The sequence below is a fragment of the Pogona vitticeps genome, chromosome 1 (genome assembly GCF_051106095.1).
Source record: "Pogona vitticeps strain Pit_001003342236 chromosome 1, PviZW2.1, whole genome shotgun sequence".
Taxonomy (NCBI): domain Eukaryota; kingdom Metazoa; phylum Chordata; class Lepidosauria; order Squamata; family Agamidae; genus Pogona; species Pogona vitticeps.
Genome location: NC_135783.1, coordinates 185564074 through 185578285, shown reverse-complemented (window position 1 = coordinate 185578285; position 14212 = coordinate 185564074). Strand labels below are relative to the sequence as shown.

Genomic DNA, 14212 nt, shown 5'->3' with positions numbered 1-14212 from the left:
ATCCTTTTCCAGAATTACTTGAGAGAGAATTCCAATAAATTTCATAAAACTTACTTTTGAATGAACATGTACAATGTTTATAGCATTCATATCTAATTAGGAAAAAGAATGTCTGAATTAGGTCTTGGTCAAGAAATCTCATCTTATTTAAATGTCAGTATAATAAATACCATGGTATTTATTTTCAGCAGTTAATTAATGCTTCCTCCTGGCTCATTTCTCAGTTTAAAGACTGATCCACAAACTGCTCATGGTTTGCTCCCTTGTGCTAACTATGAGGAGCCATAAGCCTGATGGTAGGCACTTCAGTAACAGAATATCACATTTTCCCTATTTCTGACATTTCAGGGGGGCATAAGTGTTGTTTATGTCAATAGAGAAGGGAAGTATCATCAAACTTGGGAAAGCCTGACATTTGCAAAGTACAAAAGGATCTTTTAAGAAAAACAACCACAGAGGATGAGGTAAGCTCGCCTACAACATCCCAGCCAGGGGATGCATGCTCAGTGGTTAAGGAATGTTAATGAGAGGGGAGGGCGGGAGAATAGAATCCTAGGTGCAAAGGAGAATGAGTGTTGTGAAAGAAGAAAGGGCTGGTGGACTAAAGCAGAAACCGAGAACATGGTCCTATAGCAGTTTCTTGCATGTCCAACTTGTTTACTAGTATAATTAGTCAAAATGGGAAGGTTTAATATGAGAAGGATTATTTGGATCTCATGGGACAGAATCCGTTGATACTATTATGAGCTTATTTAATTACAAATCCAGTGCTAGATGATTCAGAGATAGGAGAGAAAAGCAGTTAATTTCAATTAAAATAATTCTGTTAGTTGTCAAGGAGTCCAAATCCAACCTGGTTTATTGATCCAGTGGATTAGGGTTTCATTAATAACGAGGCTGTGACTCATGTCTGTTTATGCTAACATTTGTGACAGTGTATTATGAACTCCCAAACCATGAGTCAGCAGTGAAACAATTAAAGCTCTGTGGAGACTTCTGTAAAGACACAATGGCCAGTTTCCATTTTCATATTTTCTTGCATTGATCTCCAAAAAGCCGGACTGAGTCATGTGCAGGACCGGCACTTTGTCAGACTGTTGTGATAGCTTCTGTAATTGGAGTTTTGTGTGCATAAACATTGGACAGGATACCGGCTGTTACATTTCTGACTGGCCCAACATTATGTCAAATCTCATCTCAGATTAGCCAGTGTGATAGCTGCAATTCAAATACATCATCCATGATCCAGTGTTAAAAGTACCTTGTACGGAAAATAGGGCTTTATATTTTTGGCTGTAGCAGAGGTGATCCATTTAAATGTCCACCAGTCTGATGCACATCAGCATGTTTAATTTCAAAACTTTTCATTTGCTTCAGACCAGGAACAGACATTAGACACAACCTATGACTCAAAGAGGGAAACTCTTAACTAACAAGATCATCTGAGTGTAGGGTTGCCAGATACATGTGTACGAAAAGGAGGACATAGAAAGCCAAAAAGGAGGACATATTGGGGAGGGGGCTCTGTGCACGGGGTGGGGTGGGGGGGCATGTCACTTTTGGAATTAAGTATTGGAGAGAATAGCTCTTTGATCATGGGGCAATACCATAACCATTCAACCTACTCAGTCTTGAAAGGTCAAGACTAGGAAAGTTAATTTTTTTGGACTACAAAACTCAGAATCTACTGGCCACTCTGTTTTTGTGTTTTTAAAAATGTTTAAAAATAAAAACAAAACAAATCTACATATACACTTACTGGGCTCCCAGGACCAATGGAGACAATCGATTCCTTCCTTTAATGGAGACCCATCCCCCTTGTTTTACTTATTGATTTTTTTTAATTTAATAAAAGCATAATAAAGTGAAAAAAAGTTCAAAAAGTTGTGTGACAGATTTGAAACACTTTATAAAAACCAGGGAAAAAACAGAAGGTGTGGATATCTCTCAGCTTGAGAAATGCAAAGGGTGGAGAAAATGGATCTGCAGACAGATACACAGACACAGACACAGACACACACACGCACACACACACACACACACACACACACACACACACACACACACACACACACACACACACACACACACACACACACACACACACACACACACACAAAGCCATTTTCTCCACCCTTTGCAATTTCTCAAGCTGAGAGAAATCCCCTTGTGTGTGTGTGTATGTTCCAGCTCCTACAAGCATAGGGGATAACTCTGCATATGCTCCTGGACCTGGAAACACACTCTGCACATGCCCCAGGGTTGGGGGTGGTGGTCCATCAGTGGTCCCGACTCCCAGAAATCTTGTCTAGCACAACTAGGGGTGAAGGTTTCCGGTGTTTTTTTAGCATAATAACACATGGGGGGCCAAGTTTGAGAACCACTGCTTTAGATGGTAGGTCACAGCATGCTTTGAGACAAAAGTTTTTGAATTTATTCTGTACCTCTGTTCTCGAAGATCTTGCATTCAAATAATATGTTGAAAGGATCATCAAGGGTCGCCATTTTAATTGGCTGTGTTTGTATATTCTCAGGTTGCTGTAAATTATGATACTATAGTTTCGGGGGGAAATGTACCATTGAATTAGGAATAATAGCAAAAATGGCATGTTCTGTCTTAATTGGCTTTCTTTTGCTTTTAATCTTAATAATCAGAGATCTCTGTGACAGATCAATGAGTGAAGCAAATTCATTTGCCAGTGTGGGTTTTGAAATCACTCGGTGAGCAGTGTGGCAGGAGACATTTAAGTAGCTTAGAGATATGTTATTTTCTTCCTTTTTGTGTGTGTGTGACTGACATTTCTTTGCTTGAACCTCTATCACTGTGTGGGCGGTTGTGTAGGGGAACCTTTTTTGTAGGTGCTTTTTCTTGTAGTCCAAAGCAGCATTAAGAAACATTTAAGAGAACAAGAGGGGGACATATTGACATTGGTTTTGTTACTGAGAAAAAGAGACAACCCTATATCCTCCCCCCAATTTTCAATGGCCCTGCAAAGAGTGTAGATACCAAAACAGTGTTGGAGGAGTCCAAACTACTCCTCCCACATTATGTTATTGTTTTATTTCTAGACCCTGTCAGCACAGATAACAAGAAATTTTATGCAGGTGAGAGAGGAGAGTTGGGGTACACTGTCTGTTCTTCATACCCAGCATAGAACCAAAGCAGGCTGTGGGGCTTGGGCAGGAATCATCATTCTTGAACACAGAAGAGCAGTGACTGAGCTCCGGCAGGAGGGACCTGATACTTCTATCACCCCTCTAGTATTTCCTTTCCTGTTTCTTTTTTCAAAGCAGGCAAGTACCTTTTGCATGCATGGTACCTTGAGCGTATTACAATACATTTTCTCTCCTTCATTGAAAGCAGGTGCAGCGGTTCAGCTGCAAACTTCATATGGAGAATGGTCTAAGGAAAAGGGCTATTAGAAAGCAATAAAAATGACCAAGGAACTCTACTTGTTCTTCGAGGACAGAAGCAGTAGGGTCTTTTTGCTTTCGAAAACATCTACTTTCTTATCAACATCATGCACAAAGAGAGTTCTAAACACTTTCAAACACTTTCAAAAATAACTACCAGTATAGGTTTACCATTTGTTATGTGCAGTTGAGACGTTTCTGATGTGGGACAATCCTTATAGAGTTTTTGAGATAGGTGAGCTATTCCAAGAGCGGTTTGCCATTGCTAACCTCAATGGGTTTCTGTGGCTGAGTTACATTTTGAATCCAGGTCTCCCAAGTCCTTTTCCTATGCCATTTTCAATACATCGCGCTGGCTCTCAAGGTCTTATGTATTAAAACAAAGAAGAGTCATAGCCATGTGCTTCATGAACAATGTCCACAATCAGAGCTGGGCAATCCCTTTGCTGGACCCATTGGAACACTCAGTGCAGTATCATTACAGACAGAACATTTCAAGGCTTTCAGGACTTTTCATCAAGGTGAACATTGCAGAGCCTAACCAAAGTGGAAAGAGAGAAGTCAAAAAAACCATCCTGCTTTAATGTTGAACCCTCACAATCTATAGTTCAAATGAACTCCCAAAACAGAGTCTGCAACCATGACATTCTCTAGTCTATATGCTTGTCAGATCATGGATTTTTGTCATCTCTTAGTCCAGTGGTAAAGAAGAGAATCATATTGAAAAGGTAGATTAGAGGCCACTCCCTTCATAGGCTAGCAGTGATGGCTAACCTTTTTGAGCCTGAGTGCCCAAACTGGGGGAAAAAAAACACAAAACACCAGCGGGCTGCGGTGGAAGTGAGGGTGGAAGGGGGGATCCCGGGCACAGATGTGCCTCCAGATCCCTCTCTGGATCTGCATCCAATCATACCCAACCCTGCCAGTGCCAGCTGCTCCGAATCCTGACCTGCCACGTGTTGGGGGGCTAGCACAGTGGTTGCAGCTGCCTCCTCAGGTTTGGCTGCTGGGGTAGCAATCCGGTGACTTACGGCCCACGTGCCCACAGAGAGGGCTCTGCGTGCCCTGTGACACGCGTGCCATAGGTTCACCATCGCTGGATGGACTAGGGGATATGAATAAATCATTGGCCAAAGCACTAGGTGAAGGTTTTGCATAAGCTGGGACTTTTTTTTAAGCAACTCACAGAAGCCTCCAACCAGAATGGCCAGTTATAATTCTCCAAAAGTAACTTTTCCAAGTTCTAGCTTCCAGAATGCCACTTGTCGCTTAATCCAGAAACCTAATTTTGCTCCCCTTCATTTTTCTTTTCCACATACAGTAGTGAAGTAAGAAGAGAAATGAAACTAAACACACACACCCTGTGACTCCTTCTGCCTTCGGCAATCAGCCAGTGCCTAAAAACTCTGGCTGCCAGGAGCTGCCTTTTGACTACACCTTGCTCTGGTGGGCAGGCGTGAGCTCAGTCCCGGGGTCGGAAGTGCATTATGGTATCACCACAACACTGTATATGTAACTAGACAAGTATTAGATTGAAAAATTTGCAGTATGTCATATAGGTATGTTGTTGTTATTGTTGTGATCAACTATGTTTCCTTAATACCTTCCCAAAAGAATTGTGAAGTCTGAAGCAGTGTTGATATTTAAAATGCAGAATTTTTAAAACCTGAAAAATACTAAAGTTTATTTTGGCATCCAAGATCCAAACCAAGACTGCAGGAACAGGTTAAACCAAAAGCTGGTTAGGATGAAGTTTTTTCCTAAATAAAGTAAACCTCCCAGGATGATATGTAATTACACAACGCATGGTTGTATAAGTAGGTATTTTGTACAAAAAAAGGTCTCCCCTTCTATATCTTTATAAAAATGTTTCCATAGTTCTCCTGGGTGTGATTATGAGCTGAGGAGGCATGCTTTGAAATGAAGGTCATGCTTCATAGACACAATGGAGAAACTGGAGGGAGAATGAGCACAAGATCTAAGGCGTAATCAAAAAAACAATTTAATCCAAGAATCACAAGAATAAAGATACTTCGTCCCATGCTCTCAATTTGCAATCCTCCGCAAAGCATCTATTCAGTTTTCTACAGTGGGTTCCCATTCTGTCTCTTCCTGAAAAGCTTCAATTTCTTTTCAGAGTAATTGGTGCAAATGTCTTCCACCCTGTGTTTTCAGCTAGTTCAATGCCAGAAAGGGGTGGGAAAGGGTACAGATGCCCTAATGATATTTGTAAGTCCAATTTCCTTTTAGTTCTAACAAATACTGCCCCCCCCCCGAAAACAGAAGACAAAAGGGACTGAATAAGACACAAGGATGTTGTGAGAGCTCTACCTCTACTTTGGGAATCATGTTTCTTCTCAGGATCTTCTAGGCTGTAATTATTCAAATCAGGGTGCATAACCTTTTGGACCACAGGATGTTGTCCAGTTCTGTTTTGTTGTTCGATGTTCTTTGTTTAGTTTGTATTGTTTTATAGACTGTATATTGATTTAACATGGGTGGTTACCTCAAGAGTCTAAAACATGCAGTGCAGATATTTAAATATACTTGTTCCTTGATAGATAGATAGATAGATAGATAGATAGATAGATAGATAGATAGATAGATAGATAGATAGATAGATAGATAGATAGATAGATAGATAGATAGATAGATAGATAGATAGATAGATAGATAGATAGATAGATAGATAGATAGATAGATAGATAGATAGATAGATAGATAGATAGATTGCCCATCTAGCCCAAGGCCACTTCCACGAAAGATGCCATCATGCATCTATCTGCTCTTCACTGGATAGGGACTGTTCTCTTTGTGGTGGATTGGCTGATGGGTGAACCAATAGGAATTCAAGCTAGATCTGCCATTTTCTTATGTAGGTTGTCCAGGAAACATAATAAGAAAGTGCTAAAATGTCGGATCCATCACAGTTCTTGACTGTTCCCACCACATCTGAAGCCCAGTCTCCGGTAAAAGGATCAATACATCAGTGGAATGGTTGCTATGGGAAACAAGATCATGTGTTTGGGTTGAGGACATTGGTTCCCATATGTGTTTTGAGTATAGCTCCTGTACAGTTGACTGTGCAGTCTGAAGCATGTTTTTGTGAAAATTCTTATAATTCTTTTAAACCGTCCCAGCCTCACTCTGTAGATCTTTAGGTTGTCTCTCCTCTGTTTGTGTGTTGTATCCTACTGCCATCTTGTGCCCATTGACTCTGTCTTTGGTCCTGCATCTCTTTGTTTATCTGCCTGCCACTGATTGTGTCAAAGGCCTTGTTGACACGTGGTGAAGTTCTGATAATGCTCCAGATGTCTGGGTTATTTTCTTCTCTTGTTAATTATATGACTTAAAGAAATGTTTACTTTTGGGGAGGGCAAAGGAACTCTTTTTTAACTTCTCCTCCTTCCTTTAATGGTTCTACATCTGCTAAGCATTCTAAAACTGGCAATTGTTACTTGGAGACATAAGGAATGAGCGGACATTCTAAAAGTGGAAGTGGCTTGGCCTCATATTCCATAGTGTTGTCCTTCTTCTTATCATATGCCTTTATGGACGTCACATTCAGGCACAGATATAATGTGCCAATCACTCTGCCTATATGGCTATCATGTGTAAACCACTGTACACACATATACAATGATGTATGTGTTTAGTGGTTCCTCCCACATTATGATTTAGAACCTGGGCACTTTCCTGGAGGATCAGGTTCAGAGTTAGGTAAATATGTATTCTCATTTGTAGAGGAAGAGTATATGGATTCAGAATCAAATGTCCACAGGTTAAAATAACAGGTTGTCTCATGTTATGAGCTAGCATTTGGACTATTTATTTATTTAAAAGACTTAACCCTCCTTCCTGGAGATACTGCCTTCACAAGTTAGCTTATGAAGTGGCTTGCAAAATATTAAAATAGAATTACAGTTTTAGAAACACTATGTTGCTGCTGATGGTGTTTTAAATGCAAACAGAAATAAGGCTGTCTAAAGGCGCCTTGTAGCGTTATAACTGCTATCCTAAGGAGCTCAGAGTTGCTCGCCACTGATGGCAGTTAAACAAACAAATGAACAAACAAACAAACAAACAAATCCAGAAACTCCAAGGGGGGGTTCAGACCTGCAGTTCAGGATTTTGAAATGACCATTGGACAGTCTTATCCTGGTTTTAATTCTGATTCGTATTGTGATTCTTATTTTTTTTAAAACTCTTTATTTAAATGGCACGTTCTGAAGTGTATTTCTCTTGAAGTTGTCATCTCTTTAAAGATGAAACTCTGTACTTAACCTGGCCACAAGCCTCATTGATTGAGTGAGACTTAACTACTGAGTAGAGCATGTGTCGGGTGGCAAAGTGACTTGCTCTGCAAGCTGTGGGGAAGTTGAAATGTAACTGATATGTTGTGGACTCTGTCCAAAGTTTACAGACATGGAGTTCTATTAACCGGAATCTTTACAGTCCCCCCAAATTTTGCATTGTTTATGTACAAGATGGTAGCCAAAGAGTTCAGTTCCTCATTGTATATTCTTTGTATGCTTGTCACTTGACCAGAAAGGATTAATATATGTTTTTGAAAATTAATTTACAGGATCCTGCCAACCAAAAATGTGGGCGCAAGAAAACAGTCTCCTTCAGCAGCACGCCATCAGAGAAGAAGATAAGTAGCGCAAGCGACTGCATCAGCTTCATGCAGGCTGGGTGTGAGCTGAAGAAAGTCCGACCAAATTCCCGTATTTATAATCGTTTTTTTACTCTTGACCCTGATTTGCAAGCACTTCGGTGGGAACCATCTAAAAAAGATCCTGACAAGGCTAAACTTGATGTTTCTGCTGTAAAGGAGATCCGATTAGGGAAGAACACTGAAACGTTTAGGAACAATGGTCTGGCAGATCAGATTTCTGAAGATTGTGCCTTCTCTATAATTCATGGAGAGAATTATGACTCCCTGGACTTAGTTGCCAACTCAGCAGATGTGGCCAACATTTGGGTGTCAGGTTTGAGGTACCTGGTTTCTCGTAGCAAACAGTGTCTGGATTTAATGGAAAGTAGCCAGAATACTCCACGGTTTGCATGGCTTACATCTGTGTTTGAAGCTGCAGATGTTGACGGTAATGGGATCATGTTAGAAGACACGGCTGTAGAATTAATAAAGCAGCTGAACCCAGCCTTAAAGGAGTCAAAGATTAGGTTAAAGTTTAAGGAAATCCAGAAGAGCAAAGAGAAACTGACAACCCGTGTGACAAAAGAGGAATTTTGTGAAGCATACACAGAGCTTTGCACGAGGCCTGAGGTTTATTTTTTGCTGGTGCAGATATCGAAAAACAAAGAATACTTGGATGCCAATGATTTGATGCTTTTTTTAGAAGCTGAGCAAGGGGTTACACAGATAACTGAAGAAATGTGTCTTGATATCATTCGGAGATATGAATTTTCAGAAGAGGGGCAGTTGAAGGGCTTCCTTGCAATTGATGGGTTTACTCGGTATCTGTTGTCCCCAGAATGTGACATTTTTGACCCTGCACATAAAAAAGTTGTTCAAGACATGACCCAGCCATTATCACATTACTATATCAATTCCTCCCACAATACTTACCTAATAGAGGATCAGATCCGAGGGCCAGCAGATATCAATGGTTATGTCAGGGCACTGAAGATGAGCTGTAGAAGCATTGAACTGGACGTTTGTGATGGTCCAGATAAGGAGCCCGTAGTCTGTAACCGTAACAACATGGCATCCTTTCTGTCATTTCAATGCGTCATTGAGGTGATCAACAAACTAGCCTTCATTTCTTCAGAATATCCTCTTATTCTCTGCTTGGGAAACCACTGCTCTATTCAGCAACAGAAAGTCATGGTAAAACAGTTGAAGAAGACTTTTGGCAGCAAGCTTTACACTGAGGTGCCACTACCATCAGAAGCTTACTTGCCTTCTCCAGAGAAACTGAAAAAAAAGATCATTATTAAAGGGAAGAAGCTGCCTTCCGGCGAGGATTTGTTAGAGGGGGAAGTCACAGATGAAGACGAAGAAGCTGAAATTTCTCGTAGATTGTCTGAAGAGTGTTTGGGGGCCCCCAAGAGGTCCTGGCTGTGCAAGGAGCTGTCTGACCTCGTCTCTATATGCAAGTCTGTCCAATTCACAGATTTTGAGAATGCAATGAAGAACCAGAATTATTGGGAGATCTGTTGCTTCAGTGAAGCTGAGGCCAGCAGGATTGCAAATGAGTGTCCTGAGGATTTTGTAAATTATAACAAGAAATTTCTATCTCGGATCTATCCTAGTGCCATGAGAATAGATTCTAGTAACTTGAATCCACAAGATTTTTGGAACTGTGGCTGCCAGATAGTGGCAATGAATTATCAAACGCCGGGACCCATGATGGATTTACACACGGGGTGGTTTTTACAAAATGGGGGGTGCGGTTATGTCCTTAGGCCTTCTGTTATGCGAGAAGAGGTCTCTTACTTCAGTGCAAATACAAAAGGCATAGTCCCAGGGGTTTCTCCTCAAGTCTTACATGTCAAAATCATCAGTGGTCAAAACTTCCCAAAGCCTAAAGGAGCCTGCGCCAAGGGTGACGTCATAGATCCTTATGTGTGTCTAGAAATCCACGGCATCCCTGCAGACTGTACAGAACAGAGAACTAAAACTGTTCAACAGAACAGTGACAACCCCATTTTTGACGAGAGCTTTGAGTTCGAGATCAACCTGCCGGAGCTGGCCATGATCCGCTTTGTCGTGTTGGACGACGATTATATTGGTGATGAGTTCATCGGGCAATGCGCCATCCCTTTGGAATGTTTACAGCCGGGCTATCGGCATATCCCTCTGCGCTCCTTTGTTGGAGACATCATGGAACATGTTACCCTGTTTGTGCACATTGCTATCACTAACCGAAGCGGTGGTGGGAAACCCCAGAAGCGCAGCCTGACCGCAAGGATAGGAATGAAAACAAGAGACTATACTATGCTGAGGAACACAAATCTCAAGATTATAGATGACATCTTCAAATTAGCGGTCCATCCATTAAGAGAGGCCACGGACATGAGAGAGAACATGCAGGTAACAAATTATTTTATTCTGGTTGTTTTCTTCTCAGCTTTTATATTTGAGATTTTGATTTAGCAAGCTTGTTACATTCAAGCTAGTAATGGTGTTGATAATTTGGGGGCTTTAGATTGAATACCAAATGGTGCAACAGCTTGTTAGCAAAGAATAGGGCGGTTCCCATTGTTGGGTGTACTTTGCCAAATCCTAGGTCTCAAGTGCCAAAGAGCTGAGCCCAATGTTAAGATGATCTTTTGTTTCCCTTATCATTGGGAGTTCTTAGTTTCCATCACACTCTCCTTGTTCTTTCAGATTTCTTCCCAACAGTGGACTAGTACATGCACTGTTCAGAAAGGATGGTTCTCAGCAGGTGAGGGGGGCAATGAGGCTCATGTATGGTCCACACAGCATGTACATCATCATGCGTGACTTGTACTATGAATTCATATGCCACATGCTCCCAGTATTCTCCTCCCCACCACCTTCCCAGCATTCCAGGATAAGGGATCATGGGAATCAGGTGCAAATACATACAAATGAATGTTTGTATGCATTGAATGGCATCTGAATTTGAATATATGGTCTCTGTAGAGTAGGGCTGTCTATGTATTGCATAGTCCTGATGAGCCAGCTCAATATTAAATATGTTGATTGGACTCCTTCACAAGAAGAAAACCTCACACACCACCTTTTATGTTGCATGAGAAAAAATGTTAGCACATTGACCAACGTGCCTGTTTATATAATACTGTACTTTATTAAGTTTCTACAGACTCGTAAAATAGTCATTTAGGCTGCAGTCTGAGACACTCCTTGGTAGGAATAAATCCCACCAACTTAATGTGGCTGATGGCTGTAGGTAGGCTCCCACTGTTAAAGCCTCAACAGTGATCTGAGGGCTTTTTGAATCATTGTGCTTAGAAAAGAGTGGCAGGGGAGAAAAGTACAGATTGGAAGGAAAAAAGGATGGGCTGGTTTGCATTAATCTGTACATTGTGTGATCATTGAAAAATACTTTTGAGTTCATCCATGCCAATTCCATAGCAAAGTATTTTTCAATGTAATCCTGCATTTAGTCTAGCACTCTGACCACTACACTGTACTGAAAGTGCCTATAGGACACACCCCCCCCCCCGGAAAAGTCATCTCAAGGTATCTTTTAGTGATTTCCAATGCCAGGTTAAATTTATACAAGGAAACACAGTGCTTCATGAAACTCTCATTTCATTTTCTCAGAATAATGGGATCCCTTTGGAGGTTTACATCCGTGATGGTTTAAAGACAAAGAATTAAGCCACAAGGTGTCGGTAATGGAAGGTGTCACACATAAACTCACATTTTCTCTTTCAAGAGAAAGTGTGAGTTTATGTATCACACCTTCCATTATTGACAATCATTTTGTCTTCCCCAAGGGAGAAAATAATCAAAAGCTTACGATTTCAGCATCTTAAAGATTTTAATTAACACAGAAACCATGGAATTGCAAGATGTCCATTTACATAGAAGAACTCTAATGATGTTAGCAGGAAGCTGGAGCCGATTTTAATAATGTCCCATGTCGGCGTTTTTCTAACTTCCTATCAGGAAATAATTGTCTATTAAGCTTGTAGGAAGAAAGGCTACTCTATCTTAGAAATAAATGTCAATATTGCCAAATGATGGAGGGTTGCTTCTTCCACTTTTTAAGACAATAATCCGTTTCACACAGATGTCCCCTTCCTTTTCTGCCCTACTTGGATTGTGATTGAACGCAGGTTCACTCAGGATGGTTACAATCCAAGGGACCTCCACAGTACCAGTGTCTGCCAAGGATTTTGTCAAAACTGGTAACTGCTGAACTTGTTGTGATAAGCAACAAAATGCAGTGTGGCAACTGAAGAGATTTAGATCAGTAGTTCTCTGCCCTTGGGTACCCAAGTAACTTTAAACCTCAGAAGCACTTTCCACCTCTCCACAGCATGACCAGTGGTCAAGGAATCTGGGAACTGGAACCCAAAGCTTCTGTAGGATCAAAGCTGAAGAACTACAGATTTAGATAGCACATGACACTCATAAATGGACAATGATTCAGTTAAGAATTCCTCTATTTTTCTGGATGCCGTGAATGTTGGTGAATCAGTTGCGGCCAGTCAGCTGCAAGAAAATTTGCCTTTGCGTCTCCGGGCAGAGAGCAAAAGTAGTGGGTTTCCCTGAGCTCCTTGTGGACTGCTTTTGCGATTGTTTGGTCTCTGTTCACCTTGGTGAGTCACAAGGAGAAAACAAAATATTTCTCAAATTACCAGATATTGGTCATAATTACGTCACATTTGTTTAAATTTTGAATCATCCCTCCCTCCATCCTACTGCTAAATATAGTCACTTTGAAGTAGAAAAGCTGCTTCCCTATGTAGGGCGTCTTGTGCTATCAATCCAAACCTTTTCCCAGAGCCTGAGAAAGTTACTCTTTTTTCATTGCTGCTTCCAGAATCTCCCAAATATAGCCACTGGCCAAGATGGTTGAGATATTCTGGGAGCTGTAATTCAAAAAGTAACTTTTCAAACTCTGGCTATTTCATTTAATTCATTTCATTTATGTAGTAGTGGAAAACCTAGGGCTGCAGGTGGGATAGAACAGCACTTAGGCCCCTGTAAAATCCTAGGTTTGAGATGGGTGGGTTGTACAGCAGTATCCTTGTCTGATAGCACTCTCAGAGGCAGGAGGATCTGGTGTTTCTCCACACTGATGCCACAGTGCTCATGCAGGCTCAACAACATGGCTGGATAAGACATTTATTTATTGTGCCTCAACGTCTATCATTCGAAGACATGCAGTACATGAAAGTACACTTGCCACTTAGTTGTTGAGTGTGCCTTTGTGCAGCTAGAGTAGGATGAATACCTCAGCTCTGGTTTATTCTTGGGTCATATGTTACTGTTGATTATGTGAGCATATGAGAATCCTGAATTTGTATGGTTGGCTGTCATATCTTTAGAGCTGTTACAATTTGCAAGAATTCACAACACTATAGAGGTTTGCTTCCCTGGCTGGAGGCGATGGGAGTTGCAAATCCAGGAACATTGGGAGGCTTCCACGCCTTTGACGGAGAGCCATAGGACTGACTAGATAAGAAGCAGCTTGCCCACAGATAGCTCATATTAAGGAATAAGTACTACCCTTATGTGTCTGATCCAGAATTATTGCTGTCTTCATGCATGTACATAAGGAGTCATAGGGAGAGCTTGGCTATAAATGTGAAGAGTAGGGCGAGAGACTAGGTTTTATTTTCTTCTTTCCTAAGTCCAGCTATTTTTCTTGGTGGAGCCAAGGTACCAATGGGTAAGCTACTTCTGGTGTAGTCAGTTTCATCCAGAAGTCTGGAGGGAAGCAAGGGATAGCGCATGAAAATAGGTGTGCTCGGTTTTTACCATTTTAAAACATTAGCCAAAGCATTCACAGGGAACTTTTCCCATCGAGATTTTGTAATGCAAACATATGCCAACTCTTTTGGCCAGTTAATCAGGAAACGTTCATGTCATTTAGCAGAAAGCTGGAAAATAAAATGTGGAGGTCCCTCCCTAACCCCAGATTGCTGGTTTCAAGCAAGGGAGTAAAACAGCAAGATATCATTTAAATTTCAAGGGCATTCTTTTTATTTTGAGGTATCAGTGTGCTGACAGTGGCCAAAATCCTGCTGGCTTGAAGTTGTGCAATGCAAAGCTGATAATATTGAATATACAGTAAATGAATTGAAAGCTTTTCTGCCTGCCCTCTTCAGG

General features: G+C 41.1%; 1 protein-coding gene across 2 annotated transcripts in view; it reads left to right on the top strand.

Moving 5' to 3' along the window:
* Positions 1–14212, top strand: part of PLCL1 (phospholipase C like 1 (inactive)) — a 246274-nt gene that overhangs the window by 192729 nt on the left and 39333 nt on the right. For both annotated transcript variants that reach the window (XM_072979303.2, XM_072979311.2), the window contains exon 2: positions 8000–10471. In XM_072979303.2, the coding sequence (XP_072835404.2) occupies positions 8000–10471 (2472 nt within the window). The remainder of the gene's footprint in view (positions 1–7999; positions 10472–14212) is intronic.